Source organism: Acinonyx jubatus, chromosome D1 (genome assembly GCF_027475565.1).
Source record: "Acinonyx jubatus isolate Ajub_Pintada_27869175 chromosome D1, VMU_Ajub_asm_v1.0, whole genome shotgun sequence".
Classification (NCBI taxonomy): domain Eukaryota; kingdom Metazoa; phylum Chordata; class Mammalia; order Carnivora; family Felidae; genus Acinonyx; species Acinonyx jubatus.
In genome coordinates, this window is record NC_069390.1 from 111,940,511 (window position 1) to 111,966,286 (window position 25,776).

A 25,776-nucleotide genomic window follows, 5' to 3' on the forward strand; every position below is an offset into this window, starting at 1 on the left:
GTATATATGCACAATTGACCATAACCTGGAAACTATTGTACCTTCTTCTGGGCCTCCACCATGAAACCTTGAGGTCAACGTCCCAAGCCACCCTTAAAGTAGGGGGGCTGGCTAGGAAAAACAAGTAAGCCAAAAATCCACAAGGGAACACCATAAGGGGAACGCCCCACCCCCAAGTGTGCCGTAGACTCTCCTGAGCCCCGCTCAAAGCGAGGGGTGTCGAGGAACCTCAACCCTCCCTCCACAGCACTCTTTGCACCGCACTTACGGTCTCTCACTGGTGCTGGCAAGCAGGCTGTGCTCAGAAAGGACCTGAGGGTCGTACTCTCCTAACAAGTGTGCTGGGGATGGGTGGAAAGGTTCCAGAATGTGATGCCTGTCATTGGAAGTCTTCCTCGGGAAGTGTGTGTGGATGACGAGGGGTGGAGGCTGTCACAGCAGGGAACTTACCCCGAAGTCGTGGCCAAATCTAGATCTCATTGCCGCCATGAGCTCTAACTGGGCCCTTCTCCACCCATCGACTGAGTGTCGCTGACAAGGAGCCAAATGGACCGAATCACATTTCCATCCTTTCCCAGTCCGAAGCCCCGTCCAGCCGAGGGGGAAACATAGGTAACGTCAGCAAAGCTCAGCACCAGAATAACCTGGTTATGAAAGGCAAATGAGTTTCCTACTAGGATTGGGGTATAAATTCTCCTGTAAAGACAGAAGGCCCTAACAATAAATCCCCACATTGACGCTGTATTTTTCTGTCTCGCACCGTGTAGGTTTCAACTTATTCACCGTAGCTGCTCACGAATTTGGCCACGCACTGGGCCTGGCACATTCCACAGACCCATCGGCACTGATGTACCCAACCTATAAGTACCAGCATCCCTACGGATTCCACCTGCCCAAGGATGATGTGAAAGGGATCCAGGCCCTGTATGGTACAGTCACCACACTTCTCTGACTACTAACCCTGAGAGTCACAGGCTTTCAGTCTCCAATTTAGGGAAAGTGTATTTTGCCAGGAGTTACCTGCAGGGGTAAAGATCAAGCGGGGGACCACAGCCCCCACTGTGGCCTTTTATGAGGAGCTTATCTACCAGATAAGAACATGGCTTTCTTTTCTAAGATGTGCAATTAAATTCCACATCTTTCCTCCAGGGCACTTGGTCCCTCAACAGCCATAGAAAATATAATCAATTGTCTTTTGGCGGGGGGAGGTTTTGGGAGGGTGAGGGTCAGAATTTAGATATTGGGAGAGGATGGGTATATTTTATAGTTTCCTATATATGGTTCTGACCCATCTGCAGATAATTGATCTGATCTTCCTAAAAATGTCAGGGAGGATGATCACTGCATTCCTAGTGGTGTAGATAACCCACAGGCTCACGTCGCTCATCCTATCACCCCATCCTCATGACCAGCCTGCTTAGAGTGTTAAGTGTTTTCCTCACTGGACAGCTGAGAAAGTGGAGGCTCAAGACAGTAGGTACCCCGAGATAATCAAAATTATCCCATGGCTTACCATTCTTTCAAAGGTAATAAGGAATTCTTAAAAACTCTAGACCTAGTCATCCTTAAGAGAAAGATCCACAAAGCTCTGAGAAGGAATCTTGGAAGTCTTAGACCTTGACACTTTTGCTTTCATGTTTTATCCCAGAAAACTCTGGGCCACTGACTGTCCCCTAAACCCGGAGGGTGGTTACTCCGCCGTAAATTGCCAAAGCCTGTCTGCATCCTCCCAGCCTAGAAAAGGGCCCGGAGAGCCCAGATCCCTCTTGCTAGGTGTTGGCGAAGCCACCTGGCAGTTCAGACAGGAGCACACTCGTTCGCAGTCAGATGGCATCTGACTCTTGGGAGACCGATCTCCAAAGAAGTGCTCAGTCAGCTCTGCCCACTGCTCCTCCTGGGAGAGATAGGAACTAGTAGCGTGAACGTCTCCACTGTACAAACTTGGCTGCAGAGCACCGAGTGCAGGGCTCCAATGTGAAGCGACTCCCCTGGGCCACTGAGCCCAACGATTTGCCTGCCCTCTACAGATCCTTCCATACTGGAAGGTCACCACCATTCTGATGGCCGTGGTCCCTGGGCCAGGGGCTGAGGCATGTATTTGGACATGGCCAGTCTTGCACAGGTGAACAAAACATAAAAGCATCGTTTTATATCTCTTGGCGCATACACATCACCCAGCCCTGACTACCTGTCACCTCCCACCCCTCCCAGGGTGCTTGGCTCACAGTACCTGTTCACTAGCACATTTCTGACCTGACCACCTTCCAGTTTCCAATAGTTTCCCAGAGCCTCACCCAGCCCCGATCGTCACCCCATCGCTGACCCTACACCCTAGATCTTACCCACCTCTTCCTCTCATGGGTCCTCTGTCTCTGACCCTCACCTCTGTTGACCACAGGGCTCAATCAGGAGCAGGCACCTGCCAGGGCCAGTGAGTGGCCCAGGCAGCCCCTGCTCATTTCCTGTAGACAGCAGACAGCCCTCAGGAGCACAGAGGGGGAGTGAAAACTCACCGGCAGGCCTCCCAAGGAGCAGGATCCACCAGAAGGTGCCTTTAAGTAGTGCCCACCTCAGTGTAGTGTGTTGGCACTGGAATTCGGTCTTTCCTGGGTGCCTGACAAAGGCTTATGCACAGCAAGATGCCCAGAAGCAGATGTGCACAACCTGAAAACACACAAGAAAATGACCATGTCTCTTAGAACAAAGAATTTAATTACAAAGAAATAATCAGGGGCGCTTGGGGGGCTCAGTCAGTTAAGAATTCAACCCTTGATTTCGGCTCAGGTCACGATCTCGCGGTCCGTGAGTTCGAGTCCCGCGTCGGGCTCTGTGCTGACAGCTCAGAACCTGGAGCCTGTTTCAGATTCTGTGTCTCCCTCTCTGTGACCCTCCCCCGTTCATGCTCTGTCTCTCTCTGTCTCAAAAATAAATAAACATTAAAAATAAATAAATAAATAAAAAAAGAAATTAAAAAAAAGAGAAATAATCAGTGGCGACTTTTAAAAGACACCTCTAATCTGGGACTCCTGCAGCTGCGATCCCTCTAACACTCACTATGCGCCAACGTGTCAGGTGCTTTACAGATATTCCTTCTCACAAAACCCTCTGCTCCCTCCCGTTTCACTAACGAAAGAACAGAGGCGTGGAGGGGTTAAGTGATAGGCACGATTTTCACACAACTCAGCAACTAGCACAGCCGGGATTCAAACCCCGGTCTGCCCGCCACAGGCAGCCACGCGCCTCCTCACCTCGTCCTGTACCGACAAAGAGCGTCTCTGGAGTGCGAGTGCACAAACTCTAGATTCCTGGTACCGTGCTGACCAAGTCACTTTGAATCCTAGGACCCCGGAAAACATTCCCAGGAAAGCCCACCGTGCCGCACGCCCCACCTCAAAGTCCATCCACCCCCGACCTCTGTGACTCCAGCTCGTCCTTTGATGCCGTGACGATGCTTGGGAAGGAGCTCCTGTTCTTCAGGGACCGGTAAGCCCCAGACGTGCCACCACGTCCTCCCAGGCCTCAGCTCCACGCGTCAGTCACTCTAGAAGTGCTCGTTGCCGCCACGAGGGAGGACCGTGCAGAGATGCCGTCCCGTGTGGCGGGAGGGTGGGAGGCGGGGGTCTCGGGGGAGACTGAGAGCTGCCAAAGCACCATTTGTGCAGCACCCACCATGCTCTTGGTGCTGGGCGCAGAGTTTTCCGTATACGTAAGGTACTTCTGACCCTCTTCGTGGCCAAGTAGAGATTAGAAGCCCCAATTTACAGATGAAGAAAGAAACTCAAAGAGAACGAGGCACTTTTCTGAGCTAACAGTGTCACTAAGTGTCTAAATTGGAGCACTAGCCCAGATTGCTCTGACGTCTCTTCTGTCTATCATGTATCCCTAGTGAGAGCGCATAGGATATGCTCAAAAAATATTTGGTAATGGGGGTGGATAGATAGCCAGGTGGACAGACAAGCGGATGGACAGACAGGTGGGTGGGTGGGTGGATGGAAGGATGGTCAGAGGGATGGGTAGACGGGTGGGGAAACTGCAAAGACGGCCCTCTTGTGAAAACCCTCTTTCTCGGTGCCCCTTGGCTTTTCCACTGTCAGCTAGAGGTCAGACAGTGTAGAGAAGACAGGAATATTGACGGATTTTAGCTATACCACAGCTGATGCTCCTGAAGAACACCCTGAGGTTTGAGTTTCTAGTACTGTTGCCTTAGGACTGTTTCGTTTGGACTTATTAGTAGAAGCGTTTGCAGTTCTGTGAGTTGTAAAGGATGGTGAGGCCGAGCTGGTATTTAAATGCGATGGCGTAGGAGTACTTTATGATATAATTTGTGATGCTGGAGAAGCTGGGATTGTTAGTGTGGACGCTGTAGGGGTCACTGCCTTTACAGCTGTGGGAGGTGATAGTGGGGGTTGTGGTTGGTCTTTATTTATTAGTGTTTTTATTGCCATGGACATCACTCAGGGAAATTAAATAGAGTAAATTTAAGATTTGTGTAATAAGGAAAGAGGAAATAAAATTTGAAAACAATGATACTCAAAAATTCAAAGCCATTGGGTTTGAAACTCATGTGGAAGTTTTACTAGAAGACAGGAAATGGTGGGTGGTAATATTTTTTCTACTTAAAGTACGTCTAATAATATCGTTGTGAGTTTTCTGTTGGTTGAAAGAGTGATGAATGGTGAGAGGCAGTGGTTATCCTCGGAAAAAAACGCAAGGAAGTTGGCAAACGTATGCAGGGTGAAGGAGAATTAAGTTTCCCATTTTGTGTTACAAGGTCATATTCAAGTGCCGGAATGAAAGCTGGGCGGTTCTGCCAAGGACTGTCCATTCCAGTAGGCGTTGGTGGCGTTCACATAGGAGATGACAATTCTGGTCACCGGTTCTGATGCGGGGGGTTTTCCCCACCACTCAGCAATTCTCTGACACCAGCTGTGTGTCCTACAATTCAACTCCATTCTGACACCATCTACCTGGAAATAACATCGGATGAGTCCACAGGTTGAGGGCTCTGTCCACTTCAGATGCCACTTCTGCCCCACCGGCTGTGAATCACGGGTTCCTGTGACCCTCCTTGAGTGTGGCTGCCATACTAGAGCAGCTTTACTCTACTAGACTAAGTTTATTATAAAAGGATAGAACTCAGGAACGGCCGGAGGGAGAGGTGCCAAGACCAGTGTATGGGGAAAGAATGCAGACCTTCCCTGCCCTCCCTGGATGCACCACTCTCCCCACAGCTGCACATCTACATGTTCACCAGCCCAGAAAATCTCCAAAACCCCCTCCTTTGGGGGTTTTATGGAGGCTTTAATCACAGAGGCATGACTGATTAAATCGCTAGCCATTGGCCACGGATCCAAGGCCCATCCCTCCCCCCCACCCCAAGATGGGGGTGAGGTGGGTGTTGGGTTTGAAAGCTCTAATCCTCTAATTGCCTGACCATTCCCTCAGGCAACTAGCCCCCATCCAGAGGTGAGGTCCAAAAGTCACCTCGTTAACATAACAAAAGACACCTTCATTGCTCTCCTCACCGGAAATTCCAAAGTAGCTCCCGTGCCAGGAACCAGGAGGGAGACCAAATATATACTTGCTATTATAAATCACAATATCACGGATGTATTAGTGGTTTGGATCATTCTTCTGTGGCCGAGAAGTCTGTAAGGAAAGGCATACCTGTGGGGTTAGTCTTCAAGTAATAAGGAGGTTGTAGAAAGGGGTCAAGCTTCAAGCCACCTACTTTTTGGACATCCTTGTTCGTTGTTTAACTGATCAATAGTAGACCCACAGCATATAAATAACATGCAGTTGAAAAATGCATGTGTGCAGATGTGAAGGAACATCTGTGAAGACTGTGTCTGATGGTTAATATCAATAATGACCATGATTAAGCCTAACCGGCTTGAGGTAAGAAGGCGAAAACCTTTCTAATGTCATTTTGGGTGAAAGCCCAGATTGCCGTAAACAGCGTGGTGATAGCAGCTAGACAGAGTGCTCATGTTTGAATGGCTGTATCATTGTCTGCCGTTGGGTAGAAGCGAATTAATAAAAAGACACCCGTTCGAATGAAGTAAAGCTGAGACCGCGTCAGGTCTTTCGTGACTGAGGGAGGCCAGGGGTGGAGGCCAAATTGGACTCACCAGTTGCAGTCGAACAAAGTGCACTTAGTGGAATCCGATCATGACTAAGGTGAAATATACAAATTTGCTGGAAATTTCCTAATTTTACGTTAGGTGGTCCCTTTTGTCCTGGGGCTCTGGCCTCGCAGGGAGCTGGGGGACTTGTGTCCGTGACGCTGATTACTGTGGTCGCTTCTTTTCTTGGAGGGAAAGAGAGAGCTACCAACTCTCACCCCACTCCCTGCTTTACCGGGGACAGAATCCATTCACACCGGAACAGGCAGAGGTAGCTGAGGAATATGCGTGTCTGAATACTTTTTTATTCCTTTTCTTCACTGAAAAAGTGTTCATGGAGCCCTTATGGGGGCCCAGGCATCACTGTAGTGGCTGGAGGTATGAAGAAAGATAAGTACCCCCCCCCCCCCGCCTTTGCACACCTCGGCTCCATAAGGGAGAAAGAAATTCACAAACACTGCCATCGTCTTGCGTGCTCACACAACCTCTCTGTGCACGTTAGGAGACACAGCAAGCTCTCTGGGGTCTAGTTTTATAAGGGTACCAGTCACGTCAGACTAGGGCTCCACCCTCAGGGGCTCGTCTAACCCGGTCACCCCCAAAGTGTCCCGTCTGGTGGTTATCACCGCACCATCACACTGGGGGCTATGCTTCAATATATCAATTTGGGGGTAGGGAGCGGGACACATTCAGCCCATAACAGAGTAATCACATTTTTAAACATGTTGTATTGATATGCCCCGATTCGAAAGACCCCCCGAAAACAAACCACCAGAGTCAAAGCCAAGCGGCAAGGGTCGTTTATTGCAGGTTCGAACCCGGTCCTCCCTGCACTCGTTGCCGGTGACGCTGAGAGGCCCCGAGCAAGGATCTTACAGCTTCTTTTATAGACAGGCACAAACAAGTTAGGGATTTTTTTGTGGTTACAGAGCTGTTATTGGTTGACATTTAAATTTGAACACTCAGCAGAACTCGATTGGTTCCCGCCTTTATTTCAAACCATTCAGCAGAACTTGATTGGTTCCCGCCTTTATGTCAGACTACAACCAGGCGTGCCCTAGCTGGATTCGGGAACGGCGGGGGGAGGGGAAAGATCTTTTCTTTGCAGTTGTGAGTACACCTGGTAATTTTTCTCTTAGCTTCTCAGTATATCCTTCCAGATTTTTTTCCAGATAGAGAGAGAGAGATACTAAATATGGGAGGGAATCAGGGATGTCCACAAAGATGGGATTTTATTAGATGAGCTAATCCATCAACCTTTTTTACTCAACAGTATCTCATCTTTCCATGCCACTGAGTTTTGTCATCTTTTTTATATATATGCAAACATTACTCCAGTGAAGAGATACAGCATCGGGTATTTAACCAATCCCATACTTAGAAACATCTCAATTCTTTCTCACTTTTAAAAATTAGCAACCGCTTGAACTCAGTCTTCCACAGTGGGTGGGTGTCAGGGGCAGATTGGAGCAGAGCCCAGGTTTTAGCGGCGGGTGGACTTGGTGTAGATTCTGGCAGTGTCTCTTACTGATCAGGTAACCTTGATCAGAGAGCGCACCAACACCGCGGGCAGCCAGTAATGACAGATGATATATTTCGGAAGGGGAATCTGAAAATCTGTGTCATGGATTAAGGTTTAGGAACAACTTGAAGGCTTCTTATTACTATTAGCTTTTAATGATTTTTATCGATACTTATTGATTATAGACTTTTTATTATTACCAAAAAGTAAAGCAAAACAGAATTGGTGGGCTTTGAGCCAGGAGGGCCAGGCGTGTGGCGGGAGGGGCCTGGGTGTGGGGAGGGGCGGGGCTGTGCTGGTGGGGTCAGACACGGGCAGGTGGCCCTGGGCCCCCGAGGAAGAGATGAGATGCTGGTTGTACGAGTCGCACGGAGAAGCTGAAGTCAAAGACATTACGCCCTTAGGTACAATTGTAAGTGTTTTCTTTAAAAAAGCAAAAACGTGTTTCAAAACCCTCAATTAATCAAACCATGAGTGTTTAGCAATTGCTAACAACTATTTGATACAGTGTCGCCATAAATCCTGGGAGTGGTAACAGAATGCGAAGGGAGGCCTGGGTGCAGGAGACACTGAGAAATGGGGGGGTCAGGGGACAGGAATGCTCAGTCACCACCTCCTCGTGTCCTCCCATTCCGCTGGGTTGTGGGGGCGGGGCCGGCAAGCCCAAAGGTTGAGGAAGTACCTGAGGCAGGGAGTAGGAGTGGTCCCTTTCCAAGCTGGCCGGGGGCCCTGAACCTCTCCTGCTCCTCTTTGGGACGGGTCGCTCGGACATCACAGGACATCACAGGGACCCCCATGAGTGCGGCACTTACAGTGATGAGCACTCTGTTCTCAGGTCCTTACGATGGTCAGTGAGGTATGAATGATGGTTCCCTTTTCACAAGGCTCTGAAAGGAGCCACAAGAGCACAGAGCTGGGGACCGGCCACCCTGTGACCAGCCAGAGCCCTCACCCCCACCGCTGACTCCCTGCCTCCCTAGGTGCCATCTGGAGCTCGAATCCCACGGCTGCAGCTCTGATCCCCTCCTGGTTGTCACCTAAAGTCCCTAAGTGCTTGCTAAGCTTGGACAAAGAACAGAGAATTCTTTCAAGGCACAGCAGGCCGTTGTTCTCCCCCAGCCCAGGGTTCCCCAATAATCCATGGAGGAGACAATTCAAACCGTGGACGTCATAACCACACGGTGTGCAATGCAGAGCTTTGCACGGTCACCGTGAGAAGGTTGCACACTCTCGCGGTGTCTACAGGTCCATTGGAACATTCCAGCGTTCTGTTTGAAGAGACTGGGCTTCGACTATACTAAGGTGAACGTCATAAATACCTACGACTTACATACAAGCGCATGCCCATGCTTAATTCACACATATTTATTCTTTATGGTGGATGGCAGAATATTAAGGCTTTCCCACATCTCCTCAGGCAATTAGGGAAGAGAAGGGGCCAAAATTGTAGTTGTGTCTCTCAGACTGTTGCAGGTTGTACCCAATTTAATGTTACCGATAAAACCAAGACTATCCCAGCCAGCAATAGACCTCACAAGAGGAATAGCATTTTGCTTATGGAATAAGCCTGAGGCTTGACTGTGTCCACATCCTTCGTGTTGGAGGTGAGAAAGGTGGACCCCGTCTGTCTGGCAGCCCAGCAGACCCTCCTGCCAGCCGGGTCTTCTCACTCCTGGTCCAGAGTCCATCTTGTCCCTCACACAGAAAACTGGCCATGCAGGGGACCTCCCAAGGGAAGTACTGGACATGAATGCCGTCTAGCCTTCTGACCCAGATGCGCTGGAGTGTGCGGGGAAAGGGCGTGAGGGCCTTCATCTACCACAAGGAGAAGAAGTATGTGGAGGTATGTGGAAAATATTGGAGGGGCTTGTCCGCATTCTGTTTTATTCTCAAAACACAATTCTTTATTAAGGATATCCGTCCCTCACTAATGGCTGCCTCCTGAACGATGTTACGCATCTTAGATCAGCACGCGGAGGAAAACATTCACATCGGGCTATGCAAGGAAATGCAGAGGATGAATGAAGGGGCATCCTGAAGGGAGTCGCCTGCATGACCTGGCTCATTTAGTGAGGAGATAGTGGAAGAGAAGAGTCAAAGACAGCAGACAGGAAAACCACAATCTGTGAGACACACACAGAAACACTCGGTGTTAGATGTCCACAGTGATGGTGATGGCGATCTAGTTTTACAGAAGCTGGTGCCCAGGGGAGCACTCACAGTGGCCCCGTGGGTCCTCCCATGGGGACAAGGCAGCGGAGGATCTGAAAATGAACCCTAATAATAACATCTGACTTTCCATGATCACCTGCACTGTGCTGTGCTAAGCATTCTCCAGACACTTACTCATGTATGCACAGTGTTCTTTCCCCAGCTGGAATTTTAAACCTACTTGACATCAGAGACAGAAACCCTTCATGGAACCTCAAATAAATGAAGGAAAAGAGGATTCCCCGCCCCCCTGGCCCCCCACCAAACGCGATCAATGGTGGAAAAGGATGCCGAGCCCATCAGACTGAGGACTGAAGAAAAGAGGCTGGCCAGGATGAGGGGTGTCATTTCAGCGGAGGAGTGAGGAAGGAATCCAGGTCCTGGGGAGCAAAAGAACAAAAGTTGGGGGGCAAGTGGAAACGGTAGATACGGGTCGTTCACCTGAGAGTCTTGTTGGTAGCAGAGAGAGGTAAATTAATGGCTGGGTCAGGCAGCAGGGTCCAATGTGGGAACATAACCAGACATGGTAGAAGGCATGACAAGGAGCCAGTGGAGAAACATAAGTGCGAAGCTCCTGGGGAAGGAGGGACAATAAACTAGAACTTTCTGTGTCTGGCATCCCCCAGGGCTCCGTGGCTTTGAGCCCAGCCTGCACACCTGAAGGCTCCCTGACAATGTGTTTTTTCTGAGTATGAGATTGCATCATGGAAAGGGAGCGGGAGGCAGTGTATTTACTTGGACTGATTCTCCATTGTGTATTCAAGAATTCCAACAAAGGGGCAGAAGGTAGAGTAGAAGCCCGGATTCCTTGTCCCTTCCGAACACCCTCCTGGCTGAGGATGAGCCTTGACAGCTTCACAGGTTCTGGCTGATAAATATGGACGCCCAGGCTCCTCAGAGGGGTATAAACAAGCTAAGGACCCCACGCTCTGCTCTGGCCGTTTTTAAGCACTGTCTACATACGGGTCTTCAATTTTGTAAGCTATGTCTTCCTTGGGCTCCAGGAGATGAGCGATGACTGTTTTATTTCTTGGCGTCTATCTGGTTAGTGGAACCCCCAAAACGAGTGGCCTATCAGACAATGATGTGATAGTTTGGACTTCAGAGCTTCCAATGACAAAAATTTCACATCGGTGAGACAGATTTAGAAAGAAACTTAGCTCTACTAACTTCAAGGTTACCTATCACCAATCAGTACGTTTGCAGGGTGGAAACATGTCTTCCTACGATATCTACAAATTATTTTAAGAGTAGTAGAGAGCTTCTAAAACACTTCTATGTGCATTATCTCAATCGATCCTCTGAAGTATCAGCACAGATAGCATGATATCTCACTTTTATTTGACAGGAAATTGAGTCTCAAAAAATTGAGTGATACACACGAGGTCACACATCTCCCCAAGCTCCCTTGCTCCCGTCACAAGGCCACACAGCCCCACCTCCGTGGGACATAAGCAGAAATTCGACCAAAAGCATCAAAAACACAGAAGAAAGATCCTTCTTCCCCCTGAAACTAGGGAGCAGGATTAGAGAGAAGAGCGGTCAAGGAGGACAGAGGGTCGAAGTCAAGGAAAAGTAAAGGTCCCCATTTGGCTCATGCTGAGTTACCCTGACAGTCGGACAGTGAGGAGGTGGAGGCCTCTCCTGAAATGAGAGGTGAGGGACAGACAGACGGACGGGTTCAGCCCACACTAGTGGGGAGTGAAGACGGTTGGTACAACCAAGAAAGAACAAAAGTTCAGCAAATGTGGAGTAAGTGCCCTGGTGTTCGGGGGCTAGAAAAATGGATAAGCCATGACCCGGCCCCAGGTGAACGCCAGGTGAAGGTTGTGGGTAAACGAATCTCAAACTTGGTGAATTAGCTGCTGTTCTTTAGGAAAAGGGAATAAAAATTTCAGAGACTATGAAAGTTGGTGATCTCTTTAGCTCCTCTCCATCCCTGGCACCGATTTATGAAGTCAGCAAATATTTACTGAGCCCTGACCACGTGCCAGGCACGGCATTGGCTCCAGGGAACCAAGAGATAAACAGTGCAGCTAAATGTATGATCAGCAGATCTATCCTGTCAATAAGTCCCATTGTCCTGCCCCTCTTATCAAAGATCAGATTACAGACTATCGATAGGGTGTTTACCTATTCCCACTGCCAGTTCCAATACATCCTCCAGCTGGCCTTGTCCAAGAAGTACGTGGATTGTCTTTCTTTTTGCTTAGATTTTAAACCCATTGACAGATGAATCAGGAGATTATTTGCCGTACTCGGTGGGAGAGCGTTGTCAATTTTCATTCATTTATTATTGTCATCAATAGCTCCAACTTTGTGTATCCTCTGAGTATGGGTTCTGTTGCTTCACTACTCACCATTAGCGTCCTGAAAATGTTCATGATTACAGATTATTCTGGAACTTGCGCTGTTTTATGTAAGTGATGGACAGTATTTATTTCTACCTTATGTGTCCAGTTTACGCATTACAATACGTTGTGACAGTGTTTCAACCAGGGTTTCGTAACTTGGGCACTACTGATGTTTGACCAGGTAGGTCTTGGTTGGCTGCGCTGTTCGTGGATGGTTGGATGTTTAGTGGCATCCGTGGTCTCCACCCATTACACCCCAATAGTACTGACCGTCCCCAGGTACAACAAGCAAACTTGTCCCCAAGCATTGCCAAATGTCTCCGGGGGCGCAAGATCGCTCTTGATTTAGAATGCCCACTTTCCTTCGATCTGGTCCTCACAATACCTGCAGTATCTGAAGTCAAGGTGTTTTTAGAAAGGAATTTTAGATTCTGCCACGTGTGACAAGTTCTGACAGTACGTTTTCTCCTGATCACTGCATTTTCCTCCCTCTCCTCCTGAGTCATTCGGGACATCTGTGTCCCTACTGCACCTGAGAATAAGGCTTAAGTTTGCCAAAAGTCACCTGTTGACTTTTCAATGAAAATTAATGGTAATATTTCCCAGCTTTATGGTGCCCAAGGAGAAAGAAGTAGGAATTTGTCTGAGCCTCGTCAGAGACCTGATGCAGGTGGTGACTCATCCCCAGAGGATATGTCTGCTCCTCTCTGCCCGCTCTCCTCACCTCCTCTTCCCCAGCATGCTCATCCCTGCAGCGCATGCTCACTCGGTGCCTCGGTCAGCATCTAGCACCGTGACATGAACAGTCAGCATTTCAGAACTACATATTGAATTAAGTGAAAAACACTTGATTTTTTGGATTTCTCATCAGGTTTTTATTAACAAAAATCAGACGACAGACTATGAACTTGACCTTTTTGTTTTCATTACCCAAAATCTTCTGGGTTCCCAAACCTGTCCTCCTGTCCTGGTGGTGGAGAGAGAGAAGGGAAGGGGGTCCCTCTTGCCTTCAGAGAAAGATAGCTCTGATTGGACGAGGCACCAGGTTATGAACAGAGGAAACCTGAGATCTGGGGCTGGGAGTGAACATGTGGAGGAGATCAGTGTCTGCCGCTAACCACCAGATGACCTCTGGGTCCACCAGCCTTCCTGGGTCTTGGCGTTTCATCTGTTAATACATGTTCTAGATAAGACTGTGATGTGCAGGGCGTGGACAGTGGTGGGGGGGGTGCCCTACATGGATGCCTGCCACCCTGGGGTGCCCAATTGGTGGGTGGGTAGCAACTAGGCAAATAATAATTTTTAGGATGGACAATATCTCGCTATTTGGCACTTTACAGTTGATAATACACTTTCCAATCACTATCTCGTTACCCTCGTAATGACCTCATGGGACAGGCCAGGTATCAGTAGTTGTATCTAAGAGATGATAGGACTGAGCTTAGAGATGCCGGTCAGAGTTAGAACCCAAGCCCATGTCTTCTAAAACACGATGGGCTTTTCCTTCTGCATCGTGATGCTACTTAGGAAACACGAACACATGTCTCTTGTAATAAAGCTCTTTTAAATTTCAACATCAGCTTCCACCGCCTCCCCTGGGACACTTTCACCGCAACGCTGAATGCGACGGAACTTTCGTCCTGTGGGGCACGCGCTGTGCTCCCAGGGCGTCCTGAACTTGACTCTGCAGCACAACTACCTGGTTGTAATTATGGTCATAACCGCCTAATCACCTACCTGTCTGAATTATACTTGCCTAGTTACATACCCGTCTGGAGAACTGTAGGTCCTTAGGGGCTAGGCCTGGGTCTGTTCCGTGCTTCATCTTTGGTATCTGCCACAGTCCCTGCCGATAGGCGCTCGCTGTATCTGTTAAATTAACTGAACACGAAAACCCAACGTAAGATTGAGGAGTTCCTACCCTAACTACCCAGAAAATTAAATGTCAAAACTTTATCACAGTTTCACTCTCGATAAATAATTTTATGTATAGATTCTAGTCTCTGCAGGGTCAAGTCAGCTCTTCATGTTTTGTAAAAATGACTTTGACCTCCAAAATTCAAAATGGACCACATTTATATTGACAGTTGCAGCCCAATGCCCTTGTGGTACTACCATGGTTTTATGGAAACAATATTGGAAGAGTTGTTAAACCTCACGTTAATTTGTGCGTGCCAGATTTTCTGTTAACAAGCCATCACCTTCAAGGATATGAACACTTTGAATAGCTAAGTATATCAGCAGTATAATTGATCACGGTTAATGTTCTTGCTGGCTAATGATTCTGGCGGGAATAATTCGCATCTCCTAACCACAAAGTTTTGGTTCATTTGTAATACTCATAATGTTAACCTGGATTGAATTTTCTATTTGTGAGATCTTCATTTTTAAAAGATCAGAGTAGTAAAGGGACATGTGTACCAAGAGATAGTTCCGATGGAAGGTGCACAGCTTAAATATGTACATCACCAGTAAAAGGGGATTGCAGAGATGCTAAAAGAACAAAAGGGAACAAAAAAGAACAAAAAGGGAGAAAAGCTATTTACCAAGGTCAAAAAACTGATGTTCTCTTTGCAAACAAGGCAAGGATGAGAGGCATTTAGAAATGGCCTCTGATGTGTGGCTGGCAGTACGTTTCAGTCCGAGTCCCGTTTAAGATCAACCTCAACCTTGATGTCTTGTCCATTGGCCAACAGGATTTTCTGGCGTCGTCAGGTGCACATGATGGCAGGGATCCGGCCCAGCACCATTACCAGCTCCTTCCCCCAGCTTATGTCCAACGTGGACGCAGCTTATGAAGTGGCCGAGAGGGGCACCGCCTACTTCTTCAAAGGTACTCGACAGACCCCCGAAGGGAAGACACGGCAGGGGGCAGGGCCCGGAATGCTGGGACATCTGGTGCGGTCAGCCTCTGTCCCGTGATCGTGGAGCGTGTTCCAGTCACACCTCCTCAGGTTGGGTGGGAGATGCCACTCTGCCGTTACAACAATGGCAAGAATGGCAATGACTGTCAGAGCCAGGACTTTACCCAAGACAGGCACCGTGCTAAGTGACAGCACCCCCGGGGGCTACAGACCCAGCTCCTGCCCCGCAGAGTGGCACATCCCACTGAGATCCTCCGGTGAACAGAAGCCAACACAGAACCCCGTGTGAGGACAGCACCCTTGCTATGTGCCCTGCGGGAGGCAGCTGGGCATGGAAGGACCCCTGTGGTTTCAGGAGGTGGGCATGCACAGTGTCACTCCCTGGCTCCAGCCCTTTCCTGTTTGTGTGACTCTGGCCAATTCTCTTCATGATTCGCTTCGCACAGTGATTATAGTAACACCGACCTTGGAGATGCGACAATGGCTAGCCAGTGGACGTTACCCAGTTAGGGACAACTGTCACTTTTAGCTCCTTTTTCTTGATGCCGAGGTTAGGTAAAGACGGAAGGCTGGTGCCAGCCTAAGAATCACAGCACTGGCACGTCCCACACCCGTCCTCTCCCATGCACGCGTACAAGACCCAAATGAGATTGTACACATGGAAAGTGTCCTGAAAAAATTAATGTGTTAAATGTAAGACCCAATTGTATCAACGTTATTGCTTTCTTAAGGCATCGCTTGAGATTTTTGCCTCAAGAGTAGTTTTAATTGAATAAAATCTTATATATTGGGTAATAGCCACAGTGACTATCCCATAAACCACTCCCGTCGTGACCATGCATAGAAATCCTCATGAATGAAATGCCTTACTGAGTGGCACAGAATTTTTGTAAACTTTTTTCATATATAAATTTTTTAAGGTTTTGTTTTGTTTTGTTTTTGATAGAGTGCACAAGCAGAGAGGGGCGGGCAGAGAAAAGGAGAGAGAATCCCAAACATGCTCTGCACCATCAGCACAGAGCCCCATTTGGGGGTCAGACTCACCAACTGTGAGATCACGACCTGAGCCAAGCTCAAGAGTCGGACGCTCAATCGACTGTGCCGTTCAGGCGCCCCGAGTTTTTGTAAACTTAATTTCTGTTTTCAGGCCCCCACTACTGGGTAACAAGAGGATTCCAGATGCAAGGTCCTCCTCGCACTATTTATGACTTTGGCTTCCCAAGGTATGTACAGCGAATAGATGCTGCCGTCTACCTCAAGGATGTGCAGAAGACCCTTTTCTTTGTCGGAGACGAATACTACAGGTATGGCTCTTCTCCTTTTGATTTTCCAGATGCATTCAATGAGAAGGGAAAATCCTTCAGCAGAAAAGAATGCAAAGCAAGTTAGCAAAAGGCCGTGGGCTCCTCTTGGCCCCTGGGTGCCATTTACTCATGGTGGGCACTGTCTCAAAGATACAAACTATCCAAATGAGTGAAACATTCATTCAGTAATCCCATTACCTGTTCTCCAGCACATGAAACACCCTCATGTTTCAATGCACTGGATCTCCAGTGGGTGCAGCTTCCCCAAATACATGGCTACTCCCAGGGAGTGCCTGGGGGTAGAACTGACTCCCTGGATGTGGGTACGAGTGTATCCCAGAATACTCTGTGATTTTGTGCAGAATGGATGTGGTCATGACTGTGGGGCTCTTCGAAGGAAAGTTCTGCTGAAAGGAAAAGCACTATTGCTAAGTTCTTTCATGCAACCCAGACCATGAAGGCTCTTCCTATCCGTAGTGGATCACATAGGATAGCCCTGTCCCACCTGCAGGGGTCTTTATAAGCAGACTGAGCAAGGCGCCATCTGTCGACTAATCCCTGCACATGGGGCCACACCTCTTCCCACCTGCTGGGTTTCTGTCCTTAACTGACTCGAGTTGAAGGCAGAGCACACTCTGCCTCTACTCCCCACTCTCAGTTCCAAATTGCCTGTTCATCCAAACTTCAGAAGAGGGAACTGAGACAACCAGATTCTAAGCAGCTGACTGTGCTAAATACATCAGGTCCATGAAGGATCTGTTGGTAAGTGGGAGAGTACCCAACTTGGGCCCAAGGGTTTTCATCTTTATGTCACTTAACTATTTTTAGGTTTTTATTTTAACTCCTGTTGGTTAACATACAGTGTGATATTAGTTTCGTGTGTAGACTATAGTGATTCCACACGTCACCCAGTGCTCATTACAACAGGTGCCCTCCTTAACCCCCATCATCTATTTCCCCCATTCCCCACCTTCCTCCCCTCTGTAACCATCATTGTGTTCTCTAGTTAAGAGTCTGTTTCTTGCTTTGTCTCTATTTATTTTTCCCCTTTGACCCTATGTTTCTCAAATTATACATACAAATGAAATCGTATGGTATTTGTTTTTCTCTGACTTATTTCACTTCATTTCTCTAGCTCCACCCACGTTCTTGCAAATGTCAAGATTTCATTCTTTTTGATGGTTGAGTAATATACCATTCTATATATACACCAGCTTCTTGATCCATTTATCAGTCACTGGACATAAGGGCTCTCTCCACAGTTTGGGTGTTGATGATAATGCTGCTAGAGACATGGCGGGGGTGGGGCCTGTATCCCTTCGAATTAGTATTTTTGTATCTTTTGGATAAATATCTAGTAGTGCAATTGCTGGGGCGTAGGGTGTTCTATTTTTAACTTTTTGAGGAACATCCATACTGTTTTTGCAGGGTGGCGGCCCCAGTTTGCATTCCCACCAGCAGCGCAAAAGGCATCCCTTTTCTACACATCCTCACCAACATCCATTGTGTCCCGAGTTGTTAATTTTAGCCATTCTGACAGGTGTGAGGTGGTATCTCATTGTAGTTTTGACTTACATTTCCCTGATTATCAGTGATGTTGAGCATCTTTGCATGTGTCTGTTGGCCATCTGTGTATCTTTTTGGAAAAAAGTGCCTATTCAAGTCTTCTGCCCATTTTTAATTGGATATCTGTTTTGGGGGTATTGAGTTTTATAAGTTATTTATAGATTTTGGAGACTAACCTTTTATCAGATATGTCATTGGCAAATATCTTCTCCCATTCTGCATGTTACCTTTTAGTTTTGTGGATTGTTTCCTTCACTGTGCAGAAGGCTTTCATCTTGGTGAGGTCCCAATAGTTCATTTTTGCTTTTGTTTCCTTTGCCTTTGGCAACATGTCTAGTAAGAAGTTGCCACGGCAGAGGTCAAAGAAGTTACTACCTGTGTTCTCCTCTAGGATTTTGGTGGTTTCTTGTCTTACACTTAGGTATTTCATCCATTTTGAATCTATTTTTGTGCATGGTGTAAGAAAGTGGTCCAGATTAATTCTTCTGCACATTGCTGCCCAGTTTTCCCAGTACCGCTTGTCGAAGAGACTTTTTTCCATTAGATATTCTTTTCTGCTTTGTTAAAGACTAGTTGACCATATAGTTGTGGGTTCATTTCTGTGTTTTCTATTCTGTTCTATTGATCTATGTGTCTGGTTTTGTGCCAGTACCATACTGTCTTGATGACTGTAGCTTTGTAATATAGTTTGAAGTCCGGAATTATGATGCCTCTAGTTTTGCTTCAACTTTTCTCGAGGTTGCTTTGGCTATGCAGGATCTTTGTGGTTCCATACAAATTTAGGATAGTTTGTTCTAGTTCTGTAAAACATGCTGTTGGTATTTGGATAGGGATTGCATTAAATGGGTAGATTTCTTTGGGTAGTATAGACATTTTAACAATATTTGTTCTTCTAATCCATGATCATGGAATGTCTTTCCATTTCTTTGTGGCCTCTTCAGTCTCTTTCATCAATGTTTATAGTTTGCAGAGGACAGATATTTCACCTTTTTGGTAAATTTCTTCCTAGGTATCTTATTGTTTTGGATGCTGTTGTAAATGGGATTGATGCCTTAATTTCTTTTTCTGCAGCTTTATGATGACTGTATAGAAACGTAACAGATTACTGTTGATTTTATATCCAGCTACTTTTCTGAATTCATTTATCATTTCTAGCAGTTTTTTGGTGGAGTCTTTCAGATTTTCTTTTTTTTTTTTTTTTTTAATTTAAATTCAAGTTAGTTGACATACAGTATAGTCTTAGCTTCAGGAGTAGAACCCAGTGATTCATCTCTTACATATGATACCCAGTGCTCATCCCCAAAAGTGCCCTCCTTAATGCCCATCATTCATCTAACCCATCCCCCCACCAACCTCCCTCCATCAACCCTCAGTTTGTTCTCTGTACTTAAGATACTCTTATGGTCTTCCTCCCTCTCTCTTTTCATCTTATTTTTCCTTCCCTTCCCCTATGTTCCTCTGTTGCATTTAACAAATTCTGCATGTGAGTGAAATCATATGATATTTATCTTTCTCTGACTTACTTTACTTAGCATGATACACTCTAGTTGCATCCACATTGTTGCAAATGGCAAGATTTCATTATTTTTCATCTCTCAGTAGTATTCCATTGTATATATATATACCACATCTTCTTTATTCATCAGTCTATGGGCATTTGGGCTCTTTCCATAATTTGGCTATTGTTGAAAGTGCTGCTATAAACATTGGGGTGTGTGTGCCCCTTCGAATGATCATTTTTGTATCTTTTGGATAAATTCCTCATAATGCAATTTCTGGGTCATAGGGTGGTTCTATTTTTAATTTTTTGAGGAAACCTCCCTACTGTTTTCCACAGTGACAGGACCAGTTTGCATTCCCACCAACAGTGCCAAAGGGTTTCCCTTTCTCTGAAACCTCACCAACATCTGTTGTTTCCAGAGTTGTTAACTTTAGCCATTCTGATGGGTGAGAGGTAGTATCTCATTGTGGTTTTGATTTGTATTTAACTGATGATGAATGATGTTGAGCATCTTTTCATGTGTCTGTTAGCCATCTGGATGTCTTCTTTGGAAAAGTGTCTATTCATGTCTTCTGCCCATTTGTTCCTTGGCTTATTTGTTTTTTGGGTGTTGAGTTTGGTAAGTTCTTTATAGATTTTGGATACTAACCCTTTATCCAATAAGTCATTTGCAAATATCTATTCCCATTCTGTTGATTGCCTTTTAGTTTAGTTGATTGTTTCCTTTGCAGTGCAGAAGCTTTTTATCTTGATGAGGTCCCAATAGTTCATTTTTGCTTTTGTTTCCCTTGCCTCTGGAAACATATCAAGTAAGAAGCTGCTGCAGCCGAGGTCAAAGGGGTTGCTGCCCGTGTTCCCCTCTAGGATTTTGATGGTTTCCTGTCTCACGTTTAGGTCGGGTTTTCTATATAGAGTATCAGATAATCTGCAAATAGTGAAAGTTTGACTTCTTCCTTGCCTATCTGGATGCCTTTTATTTTTTTGTTGATAAATTGCTGTGGCTAAGACGTCCAGTACTATGTTAAATAACAGTGGTAAGAGTGGACATCCCTATCTTTTTTTTAATTTATTCATTTATTGTTTCTGAGAAAGAGAGTCAGAGAGAGTGAGCTCATAAAAGTGGGGAGGTGCCAAGACAGAGAGGGAGACACAGAATCAGAAGCAGACTCCAGGCTCTGAGCTGTCAGCACAGAGCCCAACATGAGACTCAAACTCACAAACCATGAGATCATGACCTGAGCTGAAATTGGATGCTTAACCAACTGAGTCACCCAGGCATTCCATCTATCTTCCTGACTGTAGAGGAAAAGCTCTTAGTTTTTCCCCACTGAGGATGATATTAGCTGTGGGTTTTTTGTATATGTCCTTTATTATGCTGAGCTCTGTTCCTTCTATATCTACTTTGTGGAAGGTTTTTATCATGAATGAATGTTGTACTTTTTCAAGTGCTTTTTCTGCATCTATGGAAATGATCATATTGTCCTTATCCTTTCTTTTATTAATGTGATGTATCACATTGATTGATTTGTGAATATTGAACCACTCTTACAACTCAGGAATAAATCCCATCTGATCATGGTGAATGATTTTTTTTTAATGTATTATTGGATTCGATTTCCTAGTATCTTGTTGAGAATGTTTACATCCATGTTCATCAGGGATATTGGGCTGTAGTTCTCTTTTCTAGTGGAGTCTTGTCTGGTTTTGGTGTCAGGGTAATGCTGGCCACATAGAATTAGTTTGGAAGTTTTCCTTCCTCTTCTACTTTTTGGAATAATTTGAGAAGAATAGGTATTAACAGTTCTTTAAATGTTTGGTAGAATTGGCCTGTGAAGCCATCTGATCCTGGACTTTTATTTGTTGAGACTGTTTTGATTACTCATTCAATTTCTTCACTGCTTTTTGGTCTTTTCAAGTTTTCTATTTCTTCCTGTTTTAGTTTTGTATGTTTCTAGGAATTTATCCATTTCTTCCAGGTTGTCCAATTTGTTGGCATATAGTTTTTCATAATATTCTAAAATTGTAATTGTTTGTATTTCTGTGGTGTTAGTTTTCCTCTGTCATTTGTGATTTTATTTATTTATTCTCTCTCTCTCTCTCTCTCGATAAGTGTGGCTAGGAGGTTTATCAAATTTCATTAATATTTTCAAAGAACCAGCTCCTGGTTTCATTGATATCTGTTCTATTGTCATTTGTTTGTTTGTTTGTTTCTATCTCATTTATTTCTCCTCTTATTTTTATTATTTGCTTCCTTCTACTGGTTTTAGGTTTTGTTTATTGTTCTCTTTCTAGCTCCTTTAGGTGTAAGGTTAGGTTGTGTATTTGAGATTTTTCTTGCTTCTTGAGATGGGCCTGTAAACTTCCCTTTCACTTTTACTGTATCCCAAAGGTTTTGGACCATTGTGTTTTCATTTTTATTTGTTTCCATGTATTTTTTTATTTCTTCTTTTGATTTCCTGGTTGACTCATTCATTGCTTAACAGTATGTTATTTAACCTCCATATATTTGTGGTGTTTGCACATTTTTTTCTTGTGATTGACTTCTAGCTTCATAGCAGTGTTGTCAGAAAGGTGCATGGTATGACTTAAATCTTCTTGTATTTGTTGAAGTGTGTTTTGTGACTTAATATGTGATCTATTCTGGAGAATGCTCCATGTGCACTCAAAAAGAATCTGTATTGTGCTGTTTTAGGATGGAATGTTCTGAATATATCTGTTAAGTCCATCTGGTCCAGTGTGTCATTCAAGGCCATTGTTTCCTTCTTGGTTTTCTGTTTAGATGATCTGTCCATTGGTGTAAGTGGGGTGTTGAAGTCCCCTACTATTGTGGTATTGTTATCAATGAGTTTCTTTATGTTTGTTACTGTTTTATATACGTGGGTTCTCCTATGTTGGGTGCATAAATATTTACAATTATTAGATCTTTTTGTTGGATAGACCCCTTAATAATGATATAATGCCCTTCTTCGACTCTTGTTCCAGTCTTTGTTTTAAAGTCTAATTTGTCTGATATAAGTATTATGACCCTGACTTTCTTTTGGATCCATTAGCATGATAGATGATTCTCCATCTCCTCACTTTTAATCTGCAGGTGCCTTTATGACTAAATGAGTTTGTTGTAGGCAGAAGGGTCTTGTTTTTTTCTCCATTCTGACACCCGATGCCTTTTGATTGGAGCATTTAGTCCATTTACATTCAAGGTAATTATTGATAAATATGACTTTATTGTCATTTTATTACTTGTTTTGTGCTTGTTTCTGGAGCTTTTCTCTGGTGTTTTCTTGTCTTTGTCACTTCCATGTGTTGCTGATTTTCTTTAACAATATATTTCAATTTCATTCTCGGTCTTCTTATGTGCTTATTAGTGACTTTTGATCTATGGTTACTATTAGGTATGTATATAACATCCTCTGCAAATAGCATTTCTGTACTAGGTTGATGGTCACTTAAGTTTGAACCCATTCTTCACTCGTCTCCTCCCCATGGTTTAGATGTATGTTTTTGTATTTTCTACCCTTTCTTTGTGAGTTCCTTGGCTGATTTTTTTAACAGAAATATTTTTACTGCTTTTGCGTTTTCTGCCTTTATACTGTCACTTTTGGTGTCTCCTTTCCACCCAAAGTGTCCCCTTTAATATTTCTTACAGGGCAGGTGAAGTGGTCATGAGCTCCTTTAGTTTTTGTTTGTCTGAGAAACTCTTCGACTCTCCTTCTATTCTGAATCATAGCTGTGCTGGCATATCACCTACTCTTAATAACCATTTCTAGGCATAAAGGAAATTTATAAATACGTTTTTGGCTTCTTCCATCTGACTGATAGCTTCACCAAATTGGAGCCAAGAAAGTAATATAACTGGAGAACAGATCTGTTTTGTGAGAAGGGAATTTTATTCTATAGAAATGAGTGCCAAACAAATGTAGACCTGCTGACTCCAGGCCACTGAAAGCCCTGGGGTCACTGCTCAGAGCATCATGTGTTGTCCTGACCCGTCACTTCCAGTCCAGTGATTAAGCCAAGAAGCCAGAGATCTTTCTTTCGGAACTTCCTTTCTGAAATCCTGATCGTAATTCATTTATTAAGCCCCTGGTATCTGCTGGGCAGATTCCCCCAGGTCCTCATTTAAAATAAAGTGGCTGTAATCACAGTGCTGACATACCGGAAGATAGGTATTGAGAAACCCAACTCCCATTGCAGATTTTCCAAGAATGAGATTGGAAATGCATGTAGAAGCCTGCGTGTGGGAGTGTGAGGGCATTTGTGTTAATTCAGTTAATTTCTCAAAGATTGCTCACGGCCCGAATCTCACTCGGGAGATTATCCACTCTTCCATTATTTCAAGTTTCCATTCATTGCCTAGTCTTTGAACTAATCTACCATCTACCAGCAAAGCATGCACCTCCAGCCAGGCGGAATTGAGGTTTAACAGCTAACACAAGAGGCTTGCTGAGAGGTTTTTAATTCTCTGAGAATGTAAGGTTGGTGAGGAAGGGTGTCTCTGATTATCATGATGCCTGATTCCCCCCTGAGGAAAGCACAGTGCACCTTTCCAACTAGGCTTCTGTGCGTGTCTATTAAGGAAAAGTCTTAGTAATCTGGATAAAACAGATTCATTAAAAAGTTGGTCTAGGGGTTTAACTCAAATGTCAAAGACCCATTTTGGTATTATGGGAAGGAAACACAGCAGGCACTTTTAAAATTAACTTTCCAAGGCTGGGGCACCTGGGTGGCTCAGTCGGTTAAGCGTCTGACTCGTGATTTCGGCTCAGGTCATGATCTCGCGGTTCCTGAGATCAAGATGCACAGTGGGCTGTGCGCTGACAGTGAGGAGCCTGGTTGGGATTCTCTCTCTCCCTCTCTCTTTGCCCCTCCCCTGCTTGCAGTCTCTCCTCTCTCGCAAAATAAATAAACAGTTAAAAAATAATAATACAAGAAAATTACCCTTCCGAGGTTATTTAGAGTATTAAGTGAACAGTGCATGGAGACACCTAGACCGAGCCTGGCACATAGTAGGTGTTCAAATAGAGTAACTTTTCAGTAACTGTAGGAACTTACATGGTGCCTAACAACTGCTTAAAAACTTGTGATGATTAACAAATGATTGTTGAAACCTCAGCAGTTTTCTGAGCAGCACTCCAATCAGAGAGCTGGTCACAGGGAAGTTCCTTTCACCAATGCGAGTCTTCTGTGTCACATGCTCCAACACACCTGGTTTCTGCACCAAAGAACAAGACAAACAACCTGGACTTACAGCTCAGAAGTCGAGCAAAGGCTGTCGTTAGCTACTCCATTAACAAACTCTCCCACCCTGAACTCCGCACCCCTGGTTTAGCAGAGCCTCAGACGTATGACATCTTATTGTCATGTGAAGCCATGCGTTGGTTAGAAATTATGTTCAGCTGCGAGTGAGAGACACCCAGAAATAACTGTAGCTGAAACACATAAAGGTCTGTTTTTCTCATGTACGTAATGTGTCAGGAGTTTAATAGAGTTAGAATGAATCCATGGTCACCAGGGACCCAAGTCCCTTCTAACATTTTGCTCTGCTATTAACATGTAGATGCCACTCTTGCGGTTGCCCCAAGACTCAAGGAAGCCTCGGTCACTACGTCTTGTTCCAAACAGGAAAGGCAGGAGGGGCAGCTGGGTGGCTCGGTTGGTTAAGCCTCCAAATCTTGACTTTGGTTCAGGTCATGATATCATGGTTTGTGGGTTTGAGCCCCACATCAATGTGGAGCCTGCTTGGGATTCTCTCTCCCTCTCTCTGCTTCTCTCTCTCTCTCTCTCTCTCTCTCTCTCAAAATAAATAAATAAACAAACTTATAAAAAAATAAACAGGAAAAGGGGGAAAGACCAAAGGAGACCAATGTTCTATCAGTAAAGCACGTGGCCATACTCAAAAACACAGAAGGCCGCAGCCTCAAGTTATAGACCAAAAATTTGTTTGATGTGTTACGACTTACTTTCTTTAGTCACTCATCAGGTTCTTCTTCGGTCGTCATGCTGGTTCAGTCTGTGACATAAATGATGTGCCAAGGGAAGAGAAGTCTCTGGAGAGGCTTAATGTCAGGGAGATTCTCCATGACGTCCGAGGGCTGGGACCCGTTTCAGTGACTGATGTGCCATGAGACAACTATGGAAGAACATCCCCCACTGAGGATTGACGGTTAGCCTGGGGCCAGGTTGGTTTAGGCTCTAAGAGTGAGAGCCCACATGTCACTGTAGTAGTAATTCACTGGGAACAGCCGCAGAGAACTACAAGTTGAAATCCAAAAGGGAGCTCTATCATGCTGATGTCACCGCGTGCCCCACCCTGTGCCTACAACACCACA

The 25,776-nt window shown here is 45.4% G+C and overlaps 1 protein-coding gene across 1 annotated transcript in view; it reads left to right on the forward strand.

Annotated features, from left to right (window-relative positions):
* The window catches only part of MMP20 (matrix metallopeptidase 20), a 51,081-nt gene that overhangs the window by 14,078 nt on the left and 11,227 nt on the right, over nt 1-25,776 (forward strand). Inside the window, exons 5-8 of the mRNA XM_015073924.3 lie at nt 768-929; nt 3,342-3,483; nt 14,909-15,045; nt 16,224-16,380. Of these exons, the coding sequence (XP_014929410.1) occupies nt 768-929; nt 3,342-3,483; nt 14,909-15,045; nt 16,224-16,380 (598 nt within the window). The remainder of the gene's footprint in view (nt 1-767; nt 930-3,341; nt 3,484-14,908; nt 15,046-16,223; nt 16,381-25,776) is intronic.